Here is a 22,276-nt window from a genome sequence, read left to right on the forward strand (position 1 = left end):
CTTCGGCTTCGTTTGGTTATTTTAACTACTCTCAATTCATTTCAACTCATTATTATAATTTTTTCAAATTTTAATATAAAATATAATAAATAATTCAGTTTTTTTCAAATTTTAAAATAATAATAATATTAAAAAATAATATTTTAACAATATTTTATCATCTTAACTCAACTCAACTCAACTCATTTCAACATCTAAACACACTTTTTATGTGTTTGGTTATGAAAATTTTGAAACCAGTTTAATTATGCTTCCAATAGACGATTGCCACCTCAGCACTTCGTTAACTAATTGCATGAGCCGCATCACATAGAATTACAAGTGAAATCAGAAGTAATGATTGGGTCGTATCTTCTCTGGAAATACTAGATATTGATCGGGAGTAATTTAAGTATAATTGTGAAGTGTGTGATGATTTTGAAAGAGAATAGAATTTATTATTAAAAAATTAATTTTTTTGCATGAATGTTACAAACGATTACTCTTCTCTCTTATTCAACCGGCAGAGGAACTCCAGAGTCTAGACCGCCGCAAACCACGCCCTCCTTGATGAAGAAACTCCATGGACAAGCCTGTGTACAGCTTGTCTCAAAGAAGGCGCACAATTTTTCAAGCCATCGTCCTTCTCAGCATCCAATTTCAATCCAACCTCAACAACTTCCTTACTATCAATCATCTCATACACTTCCTGAACTTTTTGTAACTCTCTCACCATTGCTTCATCAGCCACTTCTCTTGCTTTAATATCCATTGATGCCAAGTCCTTAAAAACACCAATATGAAACTCAACTCGGGCAAGCCACTATTCGATGAAGGTGTCGTTGGTGTACGATCTTCACCCTCTACCAAATCTGCATCTATTTGTTTGAATCTTTTGTGTTTTTCTTCATTCTCAGAATCTACAGATTGTTCTCTCTTTATCCAATGCCTTCCTAATCTTCTTCCTTCTCTCCATGGGTTTAATGGACAAAGCTCCATTCGTTTTCTTATCCTTCTTTATTTTCTTCCTCTCCAAAAGATTCGAAACAACATTATCTTTATGATCCTCCATTTCCTCCTTCACAGAGCTGGAGTTTCTCTTCTTACTACCCATTTAGACCAAAATCTTTAATTTATTTATAAATTAACCTGCATAACCGAACATTAGAAAAGCAATCACTAAAGCCCCAAATTGGAGGGTCATGGGTGTGGGCAACGGCGATGGCTGGCTTCGGAGAGAGGTCACGGCAGGGAGAGAGCGCATGGATCTGGGAGATTGTTGGGAGAGAAGAGAGGGTCTGTGTAAAGTGGGTGATTCTGTGTTGTGCGGTTCATTGTTAAAGTCATGAAAAACCTTTTTGAAAAATAATTAAATATGATTTTATTAGGTTTTATGATGATAGGTGAAATTTTTTTTAATAGATTGGTTTAAAGAGTGAAATACTAAAATAATGTTTGTAGTTGATCTATTCAAACATTAATTCATTAACTTTAATTATGAGCTGCTTGCACTCAAATTTTTTGGACTGGTTTAAATAGTGAGATGAGATGAGATAAGATGATTTTATATGAAAGTTAAAAGTTGAATAAAATATTATTTTTTAATATTATTATTATTTTAAAATTTGAAAAAATTGAATTGTTTATTATATTTTATGTAGAAATTTGAGAAAATTATAATGATGAGATGAGATGAAATAAAATAAAACACTCTTTGAATCCAAACGAGCCATTAGGCCTTGTTTGTATTAAAAAATCATCTCAATTCATCTCATTTTATTTCATCTAATCATTATAACGTTCTTAAACTTTTAAACAAAATATAATAAACAATTCAATTTTTTCAAATTTTAAAATAAAATAATATTAAAAAATATTTTTTAAAAATATTTTATTTAATTTTTAACTTTCATTTCATCTTATCTCAACTCAACTCACTATCTAAACATCTCTTTAATATTAATCAAATCAATCAAGCCATTTTTTAATATAATGTTAAAAATTTGTCAAAATGACACATCAGAACCCTTGAGTTGGCTTAAATGGTAAAGGGTTTGGGTTTAGGGATATGCTTTCCCGGGTCTAAAGTTTAAATTCTTTTATATGCAAACAATATTTTACGGGCCATCGGAATAGGAGATTTTTTTCATTAAATTACCCGAGGTGCACTTGCTGGAAACTTCTTGCTAAGGGTTTGTGCATGAAATTTTAAAATCTTATTATTCATGTCTACTAATCTTATAATATAAAATTAATATAACATTTAATAAAACATAAAATTAATCTTATAAATCTTAATATAAATTTGAATATGATATAACATAAATTAATCTTATAATGTTTAAAATAACGTTTGAAATTTGATATAACATATAGATTTTAATTTTATAACGTAACATAAAATTAATATAATATTAACATAACATAAAATAAGAAATATAGGTCAATCATTTGCTAAAATTTTATTGGAACATGATTTTTTTTATCCGTAAAATAGAGAAAATGGACCGAACTGGACTGAAACTGGAAAAACTAGAAGTTCCAGTTTCAATGTTGAATCAGTACGGTATTTGTAACGCCCCAAACCCAGGTAGCTTAGAGAATTACTACCTGTGACTTATAAACACATATTCTGACACAACTAAAATAAATTTCCATCAAAACTTTATTATCAAAACTCAAACTCAAATCTTCCAAATAAACACCTTGAAAACTCCATAAAACCGATATTGCAATAGAACAAAAATAAACTAAGGAGTCCACAATCTCCCAGTAGTCATAACAAACTAAACTGATAACTTAACGAGTCTTACTACCCCAAGATAAATTAAATCTAAGAGACATTAAATCTGAAAGACATCAAAATTCATTCTCTTAACATCTCCTCATCGGCTTAATCATGCTCACCAAATTAAACCCGATTCTCAGTTGGACTATCCACATCATCTGAAAATATTAAGAAGATAGGGGGGTGAGTTATCAACAACTCAGTAAACAAGAGACATATGCTAGCGTGCAAACATGAGCATTTACAAAGTGCAATATGCAGAACAAAATATTTTACAGAGTTATCTTGCAGAACAAAAACATATTTTCCAAATGTAACAGAGCGATGGTTTTAAGACAAGTAAAACCCGTAATACTTTGGCATAACATAAACTGAGTATCATTATCACATCAAAACAGAACATCCCACAGAGCAAAGACCATGTTTCACCCCCGTGGTAGGGTTGTGCTAACCCCGGTGGCCAAACCAGGTAGAGACAGAGGTGAATCTTTCCTTTATTCTTCTCGGAGCCCCGAGTGTCTACACAGAAAAGACCACAATAAACCCACCTTGTTTCCAAAGTGGGTGCACTCAGAGACAGAGAAGTTGGTACCAACCCAAACAGAGCAGAGCGGAGTAGAGCAAAGTAGAGATAGAGTCAGATACAAAAACCAGTACACCATGCTAAAGGTTTTCAGATGTTATATCAAAATACTACAGAGTATCAAAACAGAATCAGACAGTTTACACACTGAAAAACAAAAACCAGAACATCTTTCTAAATAAATGCACAGTTTTTTAGATTCTCAATATCGCTCTTTTTTCAGATTTCAGGAACCATATGATAGAAATAAGCTCATGTCTACACAATGCATGTCAGAACATATTTTTCTTTTTTCACACAGATTTCATGAATAATGCAAATAAGCGACAGGGGTTGATCTTTGTTTTTCCCAAGTTTCCATTACATCACAAAATATACAGGTTTTCATAAAATCAACCTCAATCTTATTAACCTGTATAAAACCTAGCATAGGAATCCGGCTTACCTGACTCCTGCAGCAAATTATCTAAGCCTTGAAAACGATCTCTATCAATCTCGTCACCTATTCATAAAAATAATATAAATACACTGAGTATTAAATGACCATTGGCATAACTTCCATATAATAATTAAAACATATAATCCCAAACCATATTATAGCAAAAAAACTCACTAAGACAACCATATAGTAAATTGGACAGCCCGCATTTCAACTCAAAGTACCATATACTAATCTTTGATATTATCCTAAACACCCACCAAAGTCAACATCAAACACAAATAATAAAATATCAATCCTACTTCAATGGCCCCTAACTCCAAGCAATCACCTACAACTCAACCAAAACAACCATAATATTGCTCCAAATAATTTAACCTCCACTCCAACGGTCGTATAAAAACCTGAACAGCACAAAAACAACACCTACTCAACTCCGAGTATCCATTTGGTTTACTGCACATCCAACTCAAATACTTCAAAACTCAGAACATTCCAACACATGGTACTCGCTTATACAAAAAAAATGCCCAACGAAAAACCCACGAACTACGCTAAATGAAAACATGACCCAGAAATTCCATTGGAGTGAAATAAATTAATTGAGGTGAATGTGTATGTGCGGGCGAGAGAAACAGAGAAAAAGAATGGGTTACCGGCGAATACAAGTGTCTCCACAGGTGGCTTCGATGGTTACAAGGCTTCAGGGATTAACGAACAAGCAGCACAACAGTTACACAGCAAACAAAAGAAAAACTGCACTGGAGAGAAAGAGAGAATGCCGACAATGAGGGCCCTGAGTTTCGGAAACAAGGTGTAAAATGAGAGAGAGAGAGGGATATACCTGAAGACGAAACACTGCGCAAGAGGGAGAGAAGAGCTGAGTCTGAAGAGAGAACACCAACTGCAGAAATAGCGGGACGCGAGAGAGGAAGGCACAGTGATCTGCTGCAATGGAGGGATGCGACAAAGTGAGAAACTGATTTTGAGGGAAAAACCGAAAGTGAGGAAAAAGAAAATGGAGAAAAATGCTAGGGCATGACTTTGGACTCACCAACAGACTGCACGGAGCAAAGAGAGGGACTCGGGAAGGGGGAGTGGGTTACGTGAAAGAGAAGGACACGGAGGAAACCAGAAGAAACCGAAAATAGAAAGAGGGGGGAGAAGGATTCGGGAAGCTGAGGAAGGGGGAAACTTACGCTCAAAACGGCGTTGTTCGCACACCTCCAAGCAAAAGGGTTGGGCCCCCATGCGCGATCCGGGCTTCATCAAGGAAAAAAAAAAAACTGGGCCTTACATCCTCCCCCCTTACAAAAATTCCGTCCTCGGAATTTGCTACAAGCTATAAAAAGTCTCTTCAAACAGGTGAGGATATTTAACTCGCATATCTTCCTCGAATTCCCAAGATGTTTCGCTGATAGCATGATTATTCCACAAAACTTTAACCAAAGGGATGGTTCGAGTCCGTAATACTTGCTCCTTCTTGTCCAAAATCCACATTGGTTCTTTGGTGTAGGTCATATCCTCTTGAATCTGAAGGGGTTCATGATCTATAACGTGGGTGGGGTCATGGATGTACTTCCTCAACATAGACACATGAAACACGTTATGCACTCCCGAGAATGCTGGTGGTAGAGCCACCCTGTATGCCAATGGTCCAATCTGATCCAGAATCTCAAACGGTCCAATATATCTTAGGCTCAACTTACCATTCTTTCCGAATCTCATAACTCATTTCATCGGTGCAATCCTCAAAAATACCTTATCTCCAACCTCAAATTCTAACTGGCGACGGTGTTTATCTGCATAACTCTTTTGTCGGCTTTGCTCTGCTTTCATTCTAGCCCGGATGGTATCTATCTTCTCCATGGTCTGCTGAATAATCTCTGGCCCTATAAGTTTCCTTTCACCTATTTTATCTCAATACAATGGAGATCTACACCTTGTGCCATACAAAACCTCATAAGGTGCCATCCAATGCTAGCCTGGAAACTATTATTATAAGCGAACTCAACCAAAGGTAAATGTCGCATCCAAGTTCCCTTAAAATCCATCACACACGCCCTCAACATGTCTTTTAAAATCTGAATAGTTTTTTCTGACTGCACATCTGTCTGAGGGTGAAAAACAGTACTGAAACTTAACTTAGTACCCATTGCCTCCTGTCTTCGCCAGAACTTAGAAGTAAAACGGGGATCTCTATCCGACACAATGGATATCGGTACTCCATGCAACCTCACTATCTCCCGCACATACAGCTCAGCTAGTTTCTCCAGTTTATAAGAAACTTTAATGGGCACAAAACGAGCAGTCTTCGTTAAGCGATCCACGATCACCCATATAGCATCATGTTCGCTTAAAGTCCTTGGTAGACCTGTCACGAAGTCCATAAAGATATGCTCCCACTTCCACTCTGGAATCTGGAGTGGCTATAGTAATCCTGCAGGTCTCTGATGTTCCGCCTTCACCTGTTGGCAAGTTAGCATTGTTCCACAAATTTAGCAATTTCTCTTTTTATACCATTCCACCAAAAAGACTCTCTCAAGTCCCGATACATCTTGGTACTCCCTGGGTGAACTGTATACAAAGAACGGTGTGACTTCAAAAAATTACCCTTTTTAGTTCATCATCAGCAGGTATACATACTCTACCTCTAAACCTCAAAACTCCATCCTCAAAAACGCTAAAATCAGGTTTGTCCCCTATCACACCCCTAGTTAGCATTAATGAATTGACGTTACGTGTTATCAAAAACTTAAAAATTATTTATACATTAAAACATATAAAGGTAAAACAAGGACCAAGCGTTACCTAGGGCTTATTTGGGAAACTAATATCAACTCATTTTATCTAATTTTAAAAATTTTCATAATTTTCTTCTCAAACATCACTCTAATACAATTTTTTTTTTAATTTCAAATATTCAACTTTTTTATCGTATAATTACGTAATCATTACAACTTTCTTAAACTTTCAAACAAAACATAAAAAAAAATACTTTTCCAAATTTCAAAATAAGAATTATATTAAAAAAATATATTATAACAATATTTTAATTTCATAATATTTTTATTCAATTTTTTCTCTCTCATTTTTCAAAATCTAGGAAAACATTTTAACTCAAATCATTTTATTATTATTCATAAACTATTTTATTATTATTCATAAAATTCTCATCTCAATTCATTTTACAAGCATCTCTTGATCATGTCAAGGTAGTCGAGGCGCAAACTATCTGAGTTGCATGACCAGGCCTAGACCCAGGTTACGTTTGAATAGTGATGTGATCTTAGATGATCTGTGAATAATAGCGAAAAAGTGGTGAAAAATTAATGATAAAATATTAATAGTAGTGAATAGTAGTAAAAAATAGATAAAAAATAATGATAAAATATTAAATAATAGTGGAGTGATCACACCACCCAAACACAGTTATAGCCTGCATCAACCAAGCGTTGCTGCCCATGCTCCCAAGCTCCGAGGCGCTATTATGTCAGTAATTCGTTGCTACGTGGGTGTAACATAAACAGTAAATGAGAATTTTTATTTTAATAAATATTTATATATTATTGTTTAATTAATCTTTTAATTTTTAAATAACACATGGCAACATTTCATTGATGGGGGGCGGGGTTGAAAACACTTACCTAGGGGAGGGCAGCGGGGCCCCATACCTTGCTGCCCAGCCCCCATATGGCAGGGTAGGGGTGGGGGGCAGATAGGGCCCAACCTCGCCCCGCCCCGCCCCGCACCTCTTTTTCTTTTTTAATATAAATATATAAATATCTATTATTTTTACTATATATAAATATAGTAATATATATTATGTAGAACTTTTACTTAATACTTTATGTAAGTTATAGTGTAGTAGGGTGACCCTTTTATTTATTGCCTTGATAATACAAATCTCACACTTAAGCAATTTGAGACTCTTGTATTACACTACAACTTACACAAGATATGTACTAGTAAATTTAAAAAATTACATAATTTTTAAATTATAGTCATACTTACAAATTTAAGTTTACAATTTGAGTCATCAAATGTATTTCTTTTTATCACTTTTGGACCTAGGAATAATTTTTTAGCCTAGTGGAATGTAGTCTATTATTAAAGTGGGCGGGGGGCGGGATAGATTGGGAGTTCACCCCAACCCCCAACATGCGTTGCAGGGTACCTCAGCCCCGGGATACGGGGGTGGGGGGCGGGGGTGAAAACCCCACCCCCTGGCACCCCCGGACCATGCTGCGTGGGTGGGGGGGGGGGGGGGGGGGGGGAGGGGGCTACCCCGCACATACGTTCCACTATGCTATCATACCCAAAGGGTCAGGGAGTAAGTTCTTGTCATTTAAAATCACATCCCAACAATACAAGTATAAACTCCAAAGGTTCTATAGTACATACGTTCCTCTACAAAGAAATCAATGAACTACTCCAACATAATTAATCAAGAACTCCATTAAGTCTCAATAAAAGCATCAATATCCAAAAATACCAAATCAAAAGAAAGTGACTAATTTCCTAAATAAGACTCTCTAATAATCACTTGTACCATTTGACAATTATTCTCTTATGTCCACTAATCTCGCTCGTGCTTACTATTCTTGATCCCAAGTCAAACCATAAAAATCATCTAAAAAATTATAGAGATAATTTGGTGAGTTATCAACAACTCAGTAAGCAACGAACATATACTAATATGTAAACATAAGCCAGTTACTATATATAGAACAAACAGAATAATCAAGTGATACTTCAGAAACACATTATTTACAATAATAATAATAATATAGACAAAGGTCATTTGGCATAAGCATAATTGAACATCATCATAATATAATAGATTTCATGTTTAAGCCCCGTGGTAAGGTTGTGCAAACTTGGCGGCCAATCGAGCAGAAAAACTATGTGAAATTCTCTATTTTAAACTTGGCACGCCGAGTGTGCACATAGGAAATGAGACTAAAAAATCACTTTATTTTTAAAGCGGTTGCACTAGCAATAGAGGTATTGGTACCAAGATAATAACAGAGGCTATAATTTTACACCTGTGGCAAGGTCGGGATAGAAGCAGAAACATAATGTCATGTCATAGGATTTTCAAACGCAACATATCATACTATATCAAAACTGAGTACTGAACAAATAAATATCATATGATCATATACAAATTTCCAGATCTCATATTCGCTCTTTTATACAATTGAAAACTAGGTAATGATTTTTCATTACCTCCTGTTTTATCATTATCTGATTTTTCTAGGTTGTGTTACAGCTTGCTTAAGTTGGTTAAAAGCACTGGTTGCCTCAGCAGTCCAATGGAAAGCTTCCTTCTTCAACAAAGCAGTTAGTGGAGTAGTTATGAGGGCATAATGCTTGATGAACTTTCGATAATATCCAGTTAAGCCAAGGAAACCTCTCAAGGCTTTCACATTTTTAGGTACAGGCCATGTTAGCATCGAGTCCAACTTCTTCTGGTCTGCTCTAACCCCTTCCTTGGAAATAAGGTGCCCTAAATACTCAATCCCAGCACATGCAAAGTGATACTTGGTTTGCTTTGCATACAATTGATGGCTTTCAAAGTTATACAATACAGAAGTTAAATGATCCAAATGAGAGTGAAAATCTGGATTGTAAACCAATATGTCATCAAAAAAGACAATGACAAATTTCTTAAAAAAGGTCTAAACACATCATTCATGAGTCATTGAAATGTGGAGGGTGCATTAGTGAGTCCAAAGGACATTACAAGGAACTCATAATGACCCTCATGTGTTCTAAATGCTGTCTTCAAGATGTCTTCATCCTTCATGCAAATCTGATGGTAACTTGATCTAAGATCAATCTTAGAAAACACACTTGCTTCAAAAAGCTCATCAAGTAACTCATCCACCACAGGAATAGGATACTTTGCTTTGATTGTTGCTTCATTAAGTACTCTATAGTCTATACACATGCGCCAAGAACCATCTCCTTTTCTTACCAAGAGCACAGGTGAAGAAAAAGGAGATTGACTAGGTCTTATAATCCCTGACTGCAATAATTCTGTCACTATTTTCTCAATTTCACTCTTTTGATAAAATGGATATCTATAAGGTCTTACACTAACTGGTGTTGTACCTGGTTTTAAGGTAATTTGATGGTCATGAGACCTCTGAGGGGCGAGGCCTATTGGTTTAACAAAAACCTTAGTGAATCTGTCCAACAGATTTAAGATATCCTTAGGTAACTCAATTACCATTTCTTGGGACTGAAGAGATGTGATTTGCAAAAGTAGACCTTTGGAATGGACTGAGGTTAGTTTAGCAATCTCAACATCATCAACTAAATTGCTATAGGTAGAAACTAAACCCTTGAAATAGGTCAAACTGCCTTTATAAGTAAACTGCATGTGAAGCTTACCAAAATCCCATAAAATGGGACCTAATGACAGCAACCATTGGATTTCCAAAACCACATCACAGCCACCCAGATCCAAGGTCAGCAACTCAGTGTCAAAGGTTGTACCTTGCACATGCAACGACACTCCCTCACATCTTCGTATACTGTTGATCATGTCACCATTTGCAATTCTGACTAGTCTGGGAACAAATTGCTGAATCAACAAGCCACACTTTTTTGCAATTGTAGTATCTACAAAGTTGTGGGTACTGCCAGTATTGATCAAAATGGTGACCCACCTCTTCTTTAGTTGACCAAAAACCCTCATAGTCCTCAAATTGGTGACCCAACTCTTGATAAGATCTTAGGAAAATGAAGAAGTAAGAAGATGGAAAAGATTTACGTAAGAATAAGGAGGGAGAGAATCAGAGAGAGAAAGGAAAGAGAAGATCAGGAGAGAATTCAACTTAATGAATATAATTCGTGTGTTTCTCTCTCATTCAATCTGTTTTGATAGTTACAATAATATCGTTCAGCACCGTTTCGTGCTTTCATCAAAACGTGTGTTTCATTTATTCCCTTATGAGTTAAACGACTCGTAGCACTTACTAACTCTATTACAATGTAAACGACACTTGAAGTAAACTATTAACATAATTAACTAACAGCCTCTTTCATCCTCAATGCCTTCACCACGATTGCCTTCCTGGTTGGTGCAGACCACTACACATAGGCAATGTCAGCCATTAGAGAGAGAGAGAGAGAGAGAGAGCGATAGAGAGAGAGAGAGAGAGAGAGAGAGACGGAGTCATTACCAGTAGTGACTAGAGGTGCGGCAGCGAACGGTGGATTGGATCAACTGGGGTGGGTATCGTGTCGGGACACTAAGCAACGCAAAATGGTCCCTTTTAAGATGTAATAGATCTATTGCGGCGACATATATTACGACAGATATAGAGTCACCGCAATAGATCACATATTGCTACGACTTTATGGGCGACGTTAAAGCAGCGCCCAAATCGAGAGCACCGGTAAAGAAATCGACACAAATATTGGGTTTTGTTGTAGTGAATCAGTTAACAAACCTAGTTCCCAAGCTCCTTGTAGTTGGATTGAAGCTAAGCTCAAATCATGGCCTTTTCTTTTCTGGAAAACTTCCACTCCTGTCCAGATTTCGCCTAGTGACTTCCAAGTTTTATTTTTCTCACATATTACTTCTTGTACTCTTGTTTAGTTGGGTGAGTAACTAAGTGGAGGAATGGTATAAATAACCCAAATCGTGCAACCCACAACCGAAGGTGAGACAAATTTCTACACTATTTTGCATCGGTAATGTAGTTTTTTTTTTGTTTTTTTGTAAGAAAAATTCTGTTATGGCTTTACCTTTTTTTTTTTTTTTGAGTTTAAATTATGTTCTTAGTTATGGTTAAGCCTTTGTTTATGTGTTAAATTAATAGAGATGAGAATGTGTATTTTTAATATTTTTTCCTTAAGTTAATAGTTTTAGCAACCAACAAGGATTTCATTAGAACTACTGAGTTTTATGTTGTAATTTTCTGGTTTATAAGGGATGCACCCTTGCTGTTTCGTGCTATGTTTAAAAAGCTGAGCGGGCCTTCGTAGGTAGAGTCAAAGAGTCATGAAATGTACAATATAAAAGGCATCAGTCTCTCGAAAGAGATGCGACAGTAAGAATGAATAGTAAATACTTTAGTTTTGCATGACTCGTTTAAGAGTGAAATGTACAAGATAAAAGGCATCAGTACTCTCGAAGAGATGCAACATCATGTTGACTCGTTTGGAAATACAACTCTTCTCAAGTATTTTCTGTATTTTCAGATATTTTATTTTCAAATATCATTCATGGTCAAATATAAAATACTTTTCAATTTTAAATTTTTCAAATTTTTCATATAATTATTATTACCTAATCATTACAAATTTCATACACATTCAAATAAAATACAAAACTCTATACAACTTTCTCATATTACTTAATTCCAAACAAAATGATATTAAAAAATAATATTTAAATAATTTTTTAATATAACTTTATAATATTTTTATTCAAAATTTTTTCTTTTTTTAAAAATTAATAAAATATCTTAATTCAAATTATTTCACTACTATTTACGAGTATTCTGATATATTTTTAATATCTAAGCCAGCCGGCCTTAGAGTACGGACACATGATACTCTTATTTTATTCGAATATCAGGACATGACTGCCAGTAAAAATTAGTGCATCTGTCAACAATTTCAATGATATATAATGGGATCAAAGTGTCACGTTATCCATTCGCGAACAACACCTCATAATTTTCCTTGACTAAATTTATTAGTTTTAAAAGAGTAAACAAGAGTGTAATGTAATAAACCCTACAATATTAGCCCTGCGTATAAGTATCACATGATGAGCATAACTTTGGGCAAGAAAAAGATGGTATGGTATTTTCCTTTAATTGTTCATCTCAACAGTACGTGATATACTAGGATTCAATTTGCCAATGATGCTTTCATTTACACAAGCCTGACACTAAATTTGGTTGCAGAAGGGTTTTGTAGTACCCGATCGAGCTATTTATAGGATTCCAAACAAAAAGAGATCAAGATGAGCAGAAACAGAATTGGGGAAAATCAGAATCTTCTAAACAACGTTTTCAACGTCAATGCTAATGAACTCCTCATGCCTCTATAGAAAAACTCTCCGGAAATTGAGCTGTACCATTCTTTCTTGTTGACAATGGTATGAACAGCACAGTACTATTATAGGAAATTAACTTGAAAGCTAAAAGCAGCACCGTCTCTCTCTATCTCTGCCCCGTTTGTGTTCTCTCTTTCTGCCTTATTCTAGAATGATTTGTCTAGCTATACAAGTTATCCAATCTTTCAAAATGACTGCATCACAGAACAAGCAACTGCTTGTGCCCAATGCCTCAACTTGGCCTTGACTTGTTGAGGATTATCCCCTAGAAGCCATGAAAAAAGAAAACATTAAAAACATAAAATGGAATAGGCAAAATTAAAAAATGAATGATTAATGTATATTTGAATACGTAGACTTTACCTGGACTACAGATCTTCCATGAATCCGAGTCACTCCTTGGGCTCCCGAAAGTTGAAGACCGGCCACCCAGTGGGGATAATGAGTCACGACTTTGCGGAGTCGAGACAGAACTCGTTGGCAATTGTCGATTCACTGCAAAGTAAAGGTCGAGAGCAGGCAAAGTGCTGCATAGTTCCTGACCATCTTCCTCGTTGAACCCAAACCCAAGCTCTATACACCCTTTGAGCTCATGCAAGTCCTCGTCAGTGAGACTATCGAAATCGTTAATGACATTCTTTTTGCGCTCCTGTCTAAGAAACCGGTGGCGTCGCCTCTCCCATTCAATGTCACGCGAGGTCTCGCACATGGAGAGTTGCTTTGACAGGCGCTTTTGGCTCTTCTTTGGTGGTGGCGTCAATGGCATGCGCTTGAGCTCCTCCTCTTCTGATTCGCACAACGATGGGGATGATGACGACGACGACATTTTCCGCAATGGCTCCTCACGCTCCATTTTCCTTCTTTTTCTCTAAGTGGGTATGTATTAAATTAAGCTAATTATTCTTTTAGTAGGCCACGGAAGAGACTGGAAGTCTGGAACCGCCTCGTTCGCCTTGGCTCTGTGAACGAAGGTGTTTATGGGTTGGGGTTTGCAAAGCCCCCGTCTGAACTTACGTATGATCACTGTTTGATTCTGACAGGGAGTTTGGTCATCGATGGTGACAATGTTAATTTGTCACCAACCCAGCCGGCTCAACACCGAGGTCCTGAAGAGGGCTTTAATGGAAGGGTCAAATAGGGGCGGCTCTCACATCCATCCATTATGGCCTTCTCTTGTTTTTTTATATCATTCATTCATAACTGTCAGCAACGATGCCTGCACTAATTTTAGAGGGTGGTAGCCAGATTTTCAGGAGGCTTTTCACTTTTGTTTTGTTTGTTTGGAAGGCTCGGCTGCATTCCAGTGAAAATTTTCTAACAAGAGCACTGCTATGTATTCCTGTTTTGAGGGGCTTAATTAGTTCATTCCACTACGTACATGCAAAGAGAAATGGTTGCACAAGTTGAGTTGGCAGTTAATTTGCCTGTGGTGATCATTTTCTGGTACAGTTTGCTTTCCAAACACAGCCATTGCAACATGCAACGGTCACGTATCCTTAGGTACAACATACATACATATATATATATATATATATATGTATATCGAGTGCATTTCAACTTGTAAAAGTTCTATATATAGTTTTAAATATTATGTCAACTTGTTTTTCTAAATTAAGTAAATTCTTTTTATGCGATAAAAAGGAAAAAAAAAAAAAAGGAATTAGGCATGTATTAATTTCTGATATGTGACCTGAAATATAAGTAATTTTGTTAGAACCCTATTTGGAGCAGGAGATTGGTTTCAATGATTAAAACAGAGGGGATTTAGTGGCCTCTATTATTGATAATTCAACAAGGTGGTGGGATATTGATAAAATTAGATCTCTCTTCAATCCAAGTGTGGTGGCAGATATCATGAAAGTGGTGATTTCTCCTGGGGATACAGCTGATAAGTGGATATGGAGGCATGATAGACCTAGAAAATTTTCTGTTAAGAGTTGCTACATATTCATTACAACTCAGAGAAGGAATTACTTGGCAGAATCCTCAAACATGAGTAGGCAGCAAGGTTTGTGGAAGATGAGTGTACCAAATAAGATTAAAATATTTGCATGACATGTTTGTAAAGAAAGACTTCCTTCCAAGGAAAATTTGCTAAAGAAGCAAGTCATTTTAGATGGGAAATGCAGTTTCTGTTTGCAAACAATGGAAGATCTTCATCATTCTCTCACTAGTTGTAGTCAATTATAAGAGATTTATGGCAAGAGTTTGTCCCAGATTTGGTTAGCAATCCAAGACTTAAGGTTTCTAATCTGGCTTTACAGCTTGTAGAAAGGAAGGAGCATGATAGATTGGGCTTATTCTTCAGTTTGGCTTGGGGATTCTGGTATAGAAGGAAAAAGATGGAATTTGAAAAGAAGAGTTGAATCCAAGACATGTGACAGAGTATGCTTTGGGCCTCATGAAAAGCTTCAAGGAAGTAAAAGTCAAAAATCGAGTACAACTTAAAAACCACCTCAGCTGGAAACCCCCTCCAGTGGATGTGCTAAAGCTTATAAACACTGATGGAGCCATGTTTGGTGATCTGCAGAAGGCAGGAATTGGAGTGATTTTTCGAGATGCAGCAAGAAAGGTGGTTATGGCTGCAAGCAAGGCTGAAAATGAAGTTGAGAACCCAGAAACTATTGAATTGTTGGTTGTATTTCGAGGAATGCAATTTTGCTCAACTATGGGCATATCAAATATCATAGTTGAAAGTGATTGCTTGCTGTTGGTGGAGTCTTTAAAGTGCAATGATATGGAGGACTCTATTCTTGGGGTGTTGTTTAAAGAGGTTCAAAGTCTTTAGAAATGTTTTTGCACTTGTTCTTTTAATCATGTATATAGAGAGGGGAATGTAGCAACTCATCAGCTTGCTCGTCATTCTTGGAGGGATTGTATTCCAAACTTTATTTCTCAAGTCATTTGGTTTGATAAATGTCTATAATTGCTTTCTTGAATGAAGTCATTTGGTTTGAAGATTCAATTTCAAGTCCTTCTCCTTGTCCAAGTTAAGTGGTACATTGGATTAACGAAAACATTCCAAGTGTATTAGAGCCAAAACACAATATTTTAGGACCAAACTAAAACTCTATAAAAAACACTAGTTCTCTCTTTTGACTAAAAACAAAAATTGCATCATTCCTCAAAATAGAGAAATCTGCACATGGGAAAGTGCAGTAAACAATTGCGTAAATAATTGCGACGAACATTTGGCACAGTAAAAATCACTGTGAAAGATCAAATCTAGCGATATTATGGCTTATTTTCAGCCATTTTTGGTATTAAGAAAGACTATTTTTCTCGTAGTGACATGCATGCCAAAATATGCACATTTTCATTAGGAAATGCCTAGTGTAGTTTTATTGATTGTATGAAAAACACATACTAAGGTCATGCATTGGAAAGTGAGATTAGTTGAGAACATTCATCTTACCTGATCAAAAATTTTCATTATTTCCTTCTCAAACATCACATAAATACAAAACACTTTACAATTTGAAATTTTCAACTTTTTTATCTAATCATTACAATTTTTTCAAACTTCCAAACAAAATACAAAAAATAATACAACTTTTTTAAATTTTAAAACAAAAATAATATTACAAAATTATATTCAAACAATTCTTTAGTTTTATATTATTTTTTTGTTCAACTTTATCTCTTTCCTTTTCCAAAATCCAATAAAATATATTAACTCAAACAATTTCATTACTATTCACAAATCATTTCACAACTATTTACAAAATTCTCGTCTCATCTCACTTTTCAAACATACCTTAAAACTCAATGTCTAAATTGTGGTTATTCTAGTCTAACATTAAAATAGATTTGCTTTTTGTGACAAAAGAAATATCACACAAAATGAGAATTATCACGAAAAGGTTTTTGGTGACCGAAGAAAACCATCCTTGAATCTTTACCAAAATTCTTATGTGAGATTGATTATTTAACCATCATGAAAAACAAGTCTTTTTGATGGTTCCTAACTAGGCATTCACTTTAATATTTGAACGTTATATGCTTTTTGTGACATTTACTTTCCGTCTTGAAAACATGTTTGAACATATATATTCAAACATTACACACGTCCAAAACGATTCATTAATCTCAGAAAGAACAAAAAAGCATTTGAACATTACAAAGTTGATATTGTTAGAACATTATTTTTGTGTACACTAACTCGTAAGCATAGCCAATGTTCAAACATGAATATGAGTGTGTTTGAATTAGCATCATTACATTGATCAAGTACTATAAAATGGTGAATGTTTGGACTTATGTTCTTTGACTATGAGTACGTGTACTCTTACTAAATACGTTACGTAGAATGTAATATAGTTTGGACATAATCTAGGCTTCTTCCACTATAAGAAATCAGGCATTTTCCAGCGATTTTAAAATCGTTCCAAAAGAAATCGCAGCAAATATATGTTATTTCCGGCAATTTTCAAGTCGCCACTCAATCTCCAGTGCGAAGTTGGGAAATGGAGGAAAATAATTTAGACTTCACATTTTGAGGTGACTTTTTCATCTTTATTGGCGATTTTTGTCGCCGCAAAAAATAATTTTTAACTGTAGCAATGTTAATGTTCTGTCGATTAGAAATATCGCTGTAATTAATGATATTTGCGGCGAATGTTGTCGCTGTAACAAAATATGCGGCAATTAAAGCTTATTAGCGGCAAATAAAAATCGCCGGAAACAAGCACATAAAATTTAAAAGCTGCGCGTTACGTTTCCCCTCATTTGTTTCCCTCGAGCCCTCTCCCCCGCCCCCCTCCCCCCCCCCCCCCCCCCCCCCCCCCCCCCCCCCCCCTCTCCCTAATCCCTCTTCTCCTTCATGCCTCCGCCACGCACAGCCCATCACCAATGACCCCACCATGCCACCGCCACCTCACCTCGACGGCCACCCCCTCATTTTCCCCACCCCCACGCCAATCTCTTACCTTTTCCCCGAATCTGGCCTCACCTCTCTCTCTCGAATTTCTCTATATCGCCGCCATTGGGGGGGCCGTTTGCCACCACCCACACCTCAGCGTCGTCGACAGTCTTCCGTCGGAGCCCCCTTCTCCTCCACGCCTAGCCGAGCAGCCCGAGGCCCTCCCTCTCTCCCTTGCTCTGTTCGCAACCCACGACCACCAGCTCTCCTCAGCGCTGCCGTGCTCCTCCCGAGCCACCACTCCATGCCAAGCTACCACCATGACCACCCCTAATATTGCCTTCGGTTTTCACATATGGGTTCTTTTCATTCCTTTTATCTTTGCTTGATTTCTTGGTTTAGTTTATTCAGAGATTGGATTTTGTGTTTTGTACCTGTACTGTAGAAATATCTGTGTATCCAAGAAGAAATTCTTATTAGTTCTTAGGTTGCTCTGATTCAGATGGTCTCTTAAGCTTGTCCTTTGTGTTTTAAGATTTTCTTTGAATCTTGGAATAACTGGCACTGACTTGAAAGTTGACATTTCATCTACGTTTATAAGGTGGGACAGTTATTGTTTGATAAATGTTAATAATTGCATTTCTCTTCCTCTGCACCAAGGTTAATGGATTATTGTATTCTTTTGTTGATATTATTTTTCTTGAATTTTGCATGCGGGGGATGCATTTGAATTGTTATTTCTTCCCTCTATCATATTGAGAAGTTAGTGAATTCCTGTTTATCTAAATTTTGTACGATCATGTGCATGCTTTGGGATCCTGTTTATCCTGTTTATCGACGAAATTGATCAAAAACGGCTTTAGGATTTTGTCGAACCTGCAGCGATTTATAAATCGCCGAAAATGATCAAATATAGCGATTATTATATGTATTTGCAACGATTTTGAGCGCTGGAAAAGACCTGATTTCTTGTAGTGTTCAAATATAGGTGTTGTGCTCGAATGTGTTTAATAAGCATTTGAACATGACGCCTGATTTAAATTTTTCATACTACTAATGAAATATGGATTGAACATAGAAACATAGCTTATAAGGTTGTGTCATAATTGTCGATACGAGTAAATAATAAAAACACAAACACGATTATATTTATTTTAATCATTGAGATGACAAAAAGATCAAGCATCAAGTACTTTAACTTGTTCTCACTACAAGTAATCTTTTAGGGACAAATCGTCCCAAAAAGTGATTATTTTAGGCAAAATTTAAATTTCGTCTTAAAATATGGAAGCAGTTATTTATCTATTCAAACAAATAAATATTTCTTAAAACTACATTTTTTGGGACGAAACATATCGTTCCAAAAGAGAAATTAGCTAGAACGTAATTCAAACATATGGTATTTTACATTCGAACATTGAGATATATAATAGTTCAAACAATCGTTGTGGTGGGAAGTTTTATACAATTATGGCAGGGGAGGCTTACACACGGTTTGAACATAAGTTTCTCATTCGAACTGAATTTGAGATCGTTCGACAATATGGTATTTTGCATTCCAATGTTGAGATAATAATTCGAATGATAGTTTTGGCGAGACTTATATACAATTCTGGTGGGGGTTTTTGATATCTCATTTGAACGTACAATTAATGGATTTGTAAACCGTTCGGAAGCTCGGTTTTGTTCGAATAGTGATGAGCAATATTTAACTAATAGTTGTTTTAGAAAATTATTGAAAGGCATAGAAATTTTTTATAAATAATCACTATTTTGTTTTATTAATTTTCATGTCTAAAAAATAAAAAATATACTTATATCAGTTTATTATTTATGATAAATAAATATTGATTATATATGTCAGAGAAGTATCTAAGTAATTACATGCATAAATTTGTTTGAAAAAATTAAACAAGTAGCAAGAGGTTTTTTTTTTTTTTTTAAACAGACCACATTTATTTAATAATCAAGTTCTTACAAGAAATTGCTTATCAAGCCATACAGCTTGAGATACAAAAGAAGGACAATCAGACTATAACACCATATCTAAAAAATTACAAGCATTTCTCGCCAACAGATGAGACACACTATTTCCTTCTCTACTAACATGCAAAAATTGCACCTCTTGAAAGCCCTGCATTAACCTTCTAATATCCTCAATGATGAAGGCAAAATCTGTTAAAATATCAACAGAGGAATTTAATATGTTCACAAGAACAAGACAATCAGTTTCCGCCATCAACTTTGGAATACCCCATTGAACACAAATCTGTAAACCCTTTAGAACTGCAGTTGCTTCTATAAACTCTGGAGAGAAAACCTCACATTCAATTTTACTACATGCAACAATTACATTCTCATCACAGTCCCTAAGAACAACCCCAACACCTGCCTGCTACATCTCAAAAAAGTTTTCTTTATCTACATTCATATTAAGGTAACCTGTAGGTGGAGGAGACCAGCTTAACACCTTCTATATCGCCTTGCTATGGCCATAAAAAATCTGCACTTTTTTAAAACAACAAAATTGGCACTTAAATAAATATTAAAACAACAAAGCTTATTAAGTGAAGATTATATTAGTTTGGAGACAAAAAATTCATATAATTAATTGAAAATATAAAATAATAGTTTTTATCAACTGTGTAAAATAAGTAGACGTAACACCCAGGTCAAGCAACAAGGATAGTCCAAGCCCGAGTACTATTAATTTTTTTTAGGTTAAGATAGAGTGTTGATTCAAATATGTTAAGCTAAATTTATGATCCCAAGTTTTGGGGAGTAACTCAAAATTGGTTTGGGGTTGATTTCTCATTTTTCCATTGGTTTCCTTTTCATAAACTTATTGTGTCGTGTGGCATTTTATATTTTTAAAAGCTTGGAGTTCTATTTTCTTAATCTTGATTTGTTGTTGACGTAAGGCACAACTGATGCTTGAATATGATGTAAGACTCTGATAGTTTTTCTTCTTTCATTCATTTTCACATTCGGCAATAGAATATAGGTTTACCAAAATCAACCCAGAATTCTTATTCTCATCCATTCAGCCCTTTATATGTAAATAGATACCATTCATTCATTTTTGCATTGATGGAAATCCATCTTTGTGTATACAATAGTTACAACATCTTTTTCCAACTTTGGTTTTCTAACTTGCTCTGTTACAAATGAAATTTAATGCTCATATGAACCACATTGTCCCTGTGAAGTCGATCTTGGAACTCATCCCTGTATTACTTTGAAAACTTCTGCACTTGGAAGACATATACAACAGCTCATCAGAAGCCTAAAGAATCAGGACTCATGTGGAAGGCAAGGCTTAAGCCAAATGTGACACCAACCCATGTACAAACCATGCATATTGATTTTTCTCTTTCACTAGGATTTTTTCAACTACCTATAAATACACACATAAATGCTCGTTTTCATGCATAGCCTCCACAGAAGATTTCCTCGAAATCCTCATCTTCCTTCTCAAACCTCTAGGGTTATTGCAACCTTGAAACATTTTTCTTCTTTCTTCTTGTGAAACTCCTCGTCCATATAGCTTGCCACCTCCTTCCCTCAGCCCCTATCGTATGGAATAGTACCCTCCCAATGGGGCAAGCCGCTGCCTCGCAAGATGACCCCTCCACAACGAAGCCGGAACAAGCTGCTACAATTTGAAATGCTGCAACATTGCAAACCAATGTCTGTAGCCACGGGAAGCACCATCACAACCTACTGCAGTGCACCACCCACAATCAACAAAGGACGAACACCACCATGGGATAGCCCACCACCAAGATTCCTTCACAGCGCTACCCCTGCACCATCAGCCCACACCCAGCCTCCATCTAGAATAACAGTAGCCCCAACTGAAACCACCCAACACTGTCGAGTTCTCTCTTGCACAACGGAAGTCGCTAGGCCCACTACTTCAAACCTCCAACCCACGCCATCATTGTCAACCTTGAACCACATGTAGGAACCACCACGCAAGCCCCCATCATCACCTGTTTCCCCTACACCAAAATAGAGCAATCAAAACTACTCCCCAAGAAATTAGTCTTCAGCCGCCGTTCCTTACATGAAACGGCCACATGACACGGTTGTAGCTCGGTTGTGCTACTCCTTGGACCACTGTATGAAATCTATCTTGTATTGTGTTGGATCTAGAAGGGGCCTAATCCTTTTTTGGGGCCTGTTGGGTCATATCATGGGCTTGGGCTATAGCACAACACGATAATCTAGTTGATCCAAGACCTAACCCAATTCAAGCATATTCTGGCTAGAGACACAAGAACAACCGCCCAAGAACTTCAAGATAAAAGAGTTACGGCTCATTTAAAATTAAGCTAAGCTCCAATATCCCAAATGCTTGAATTTCAAATAACGGGTGAGATAGTTATCGTGTATTAACAAGAAGATTCGTTAGCTTTATTTATATCATCCAAGTATGATTATGAACCCATTTGAATGAATTGCTAGAGAAATCCCATTACCTTCACTGACTTAGGCATCAGAGACTTAGGCATCAGAGGTGTTCCCCTAAACTCCCA

General features: G+C 36.2%; 2 protein-coding genes across 2 annotated transcripts; both read right to left on the reverse strand.

The window, feature by feature from the left end:
- Window positions 1–5,124: 5,124 nt before the first annotated feature.
- Window positions 5,125–6,179, reverse strand: LOC121260133. The gene is made up of 2 exons (XM_041161978.1): window positions 6,046–6,179; window positions 5,125–5,431 (listed from the first exon to the last, which is right to left on the reverse strand). The coding sequence occupies exons 1-2, from the start codon at window positions 6,177–6,179 to the stop codon at window positions 5,125–5,127; spliced, it is 441 nt and encodes a 146-aa protein (XP_041017912.1).
- A 6,425-nt stretch (window positions 6,180–12,604) lies between these two features.
- Window positions 12,605–14,028, reverse strand: LOC121259884. Its single transcript, XM_041161687.1, has 2 exons — window positions 13,238–14,028; window positions 12,605–13,139 (listed from the first exon to the last, which is right to left on the reverse strand). Exons 1-2 carry the CDS (start codon window positions 13,725–13,727, stop codon window positions 13,060–13,062), a joined length of 570 nt encoding a protein of 189 aa, XP_041017621.1. The 5' UTR covers window positions 13,728–14,028; the 3' UTR covers window positions 12,605–13,059.
- Window positions 14,029–22,276: the final 8,248 nt, after the last annotated feature.

This window comes from Juglans microcarpa x Juglans regia, chromosome 4D (genome assembly GCF_004785595.1).
Source record: "Juglans microcarpa x Juglans regia isolate MS1-56 chromosome 4D, Jm3101_v1.0, whole genome shotgun sequence".
Lineage (NCBI taxonomy): Eukaryota > Viridiplantae > Streptophyta > Magnoliopsida > Fagales > Juglandaceae > Juglans > Juglans microcarpa x Juglans regia.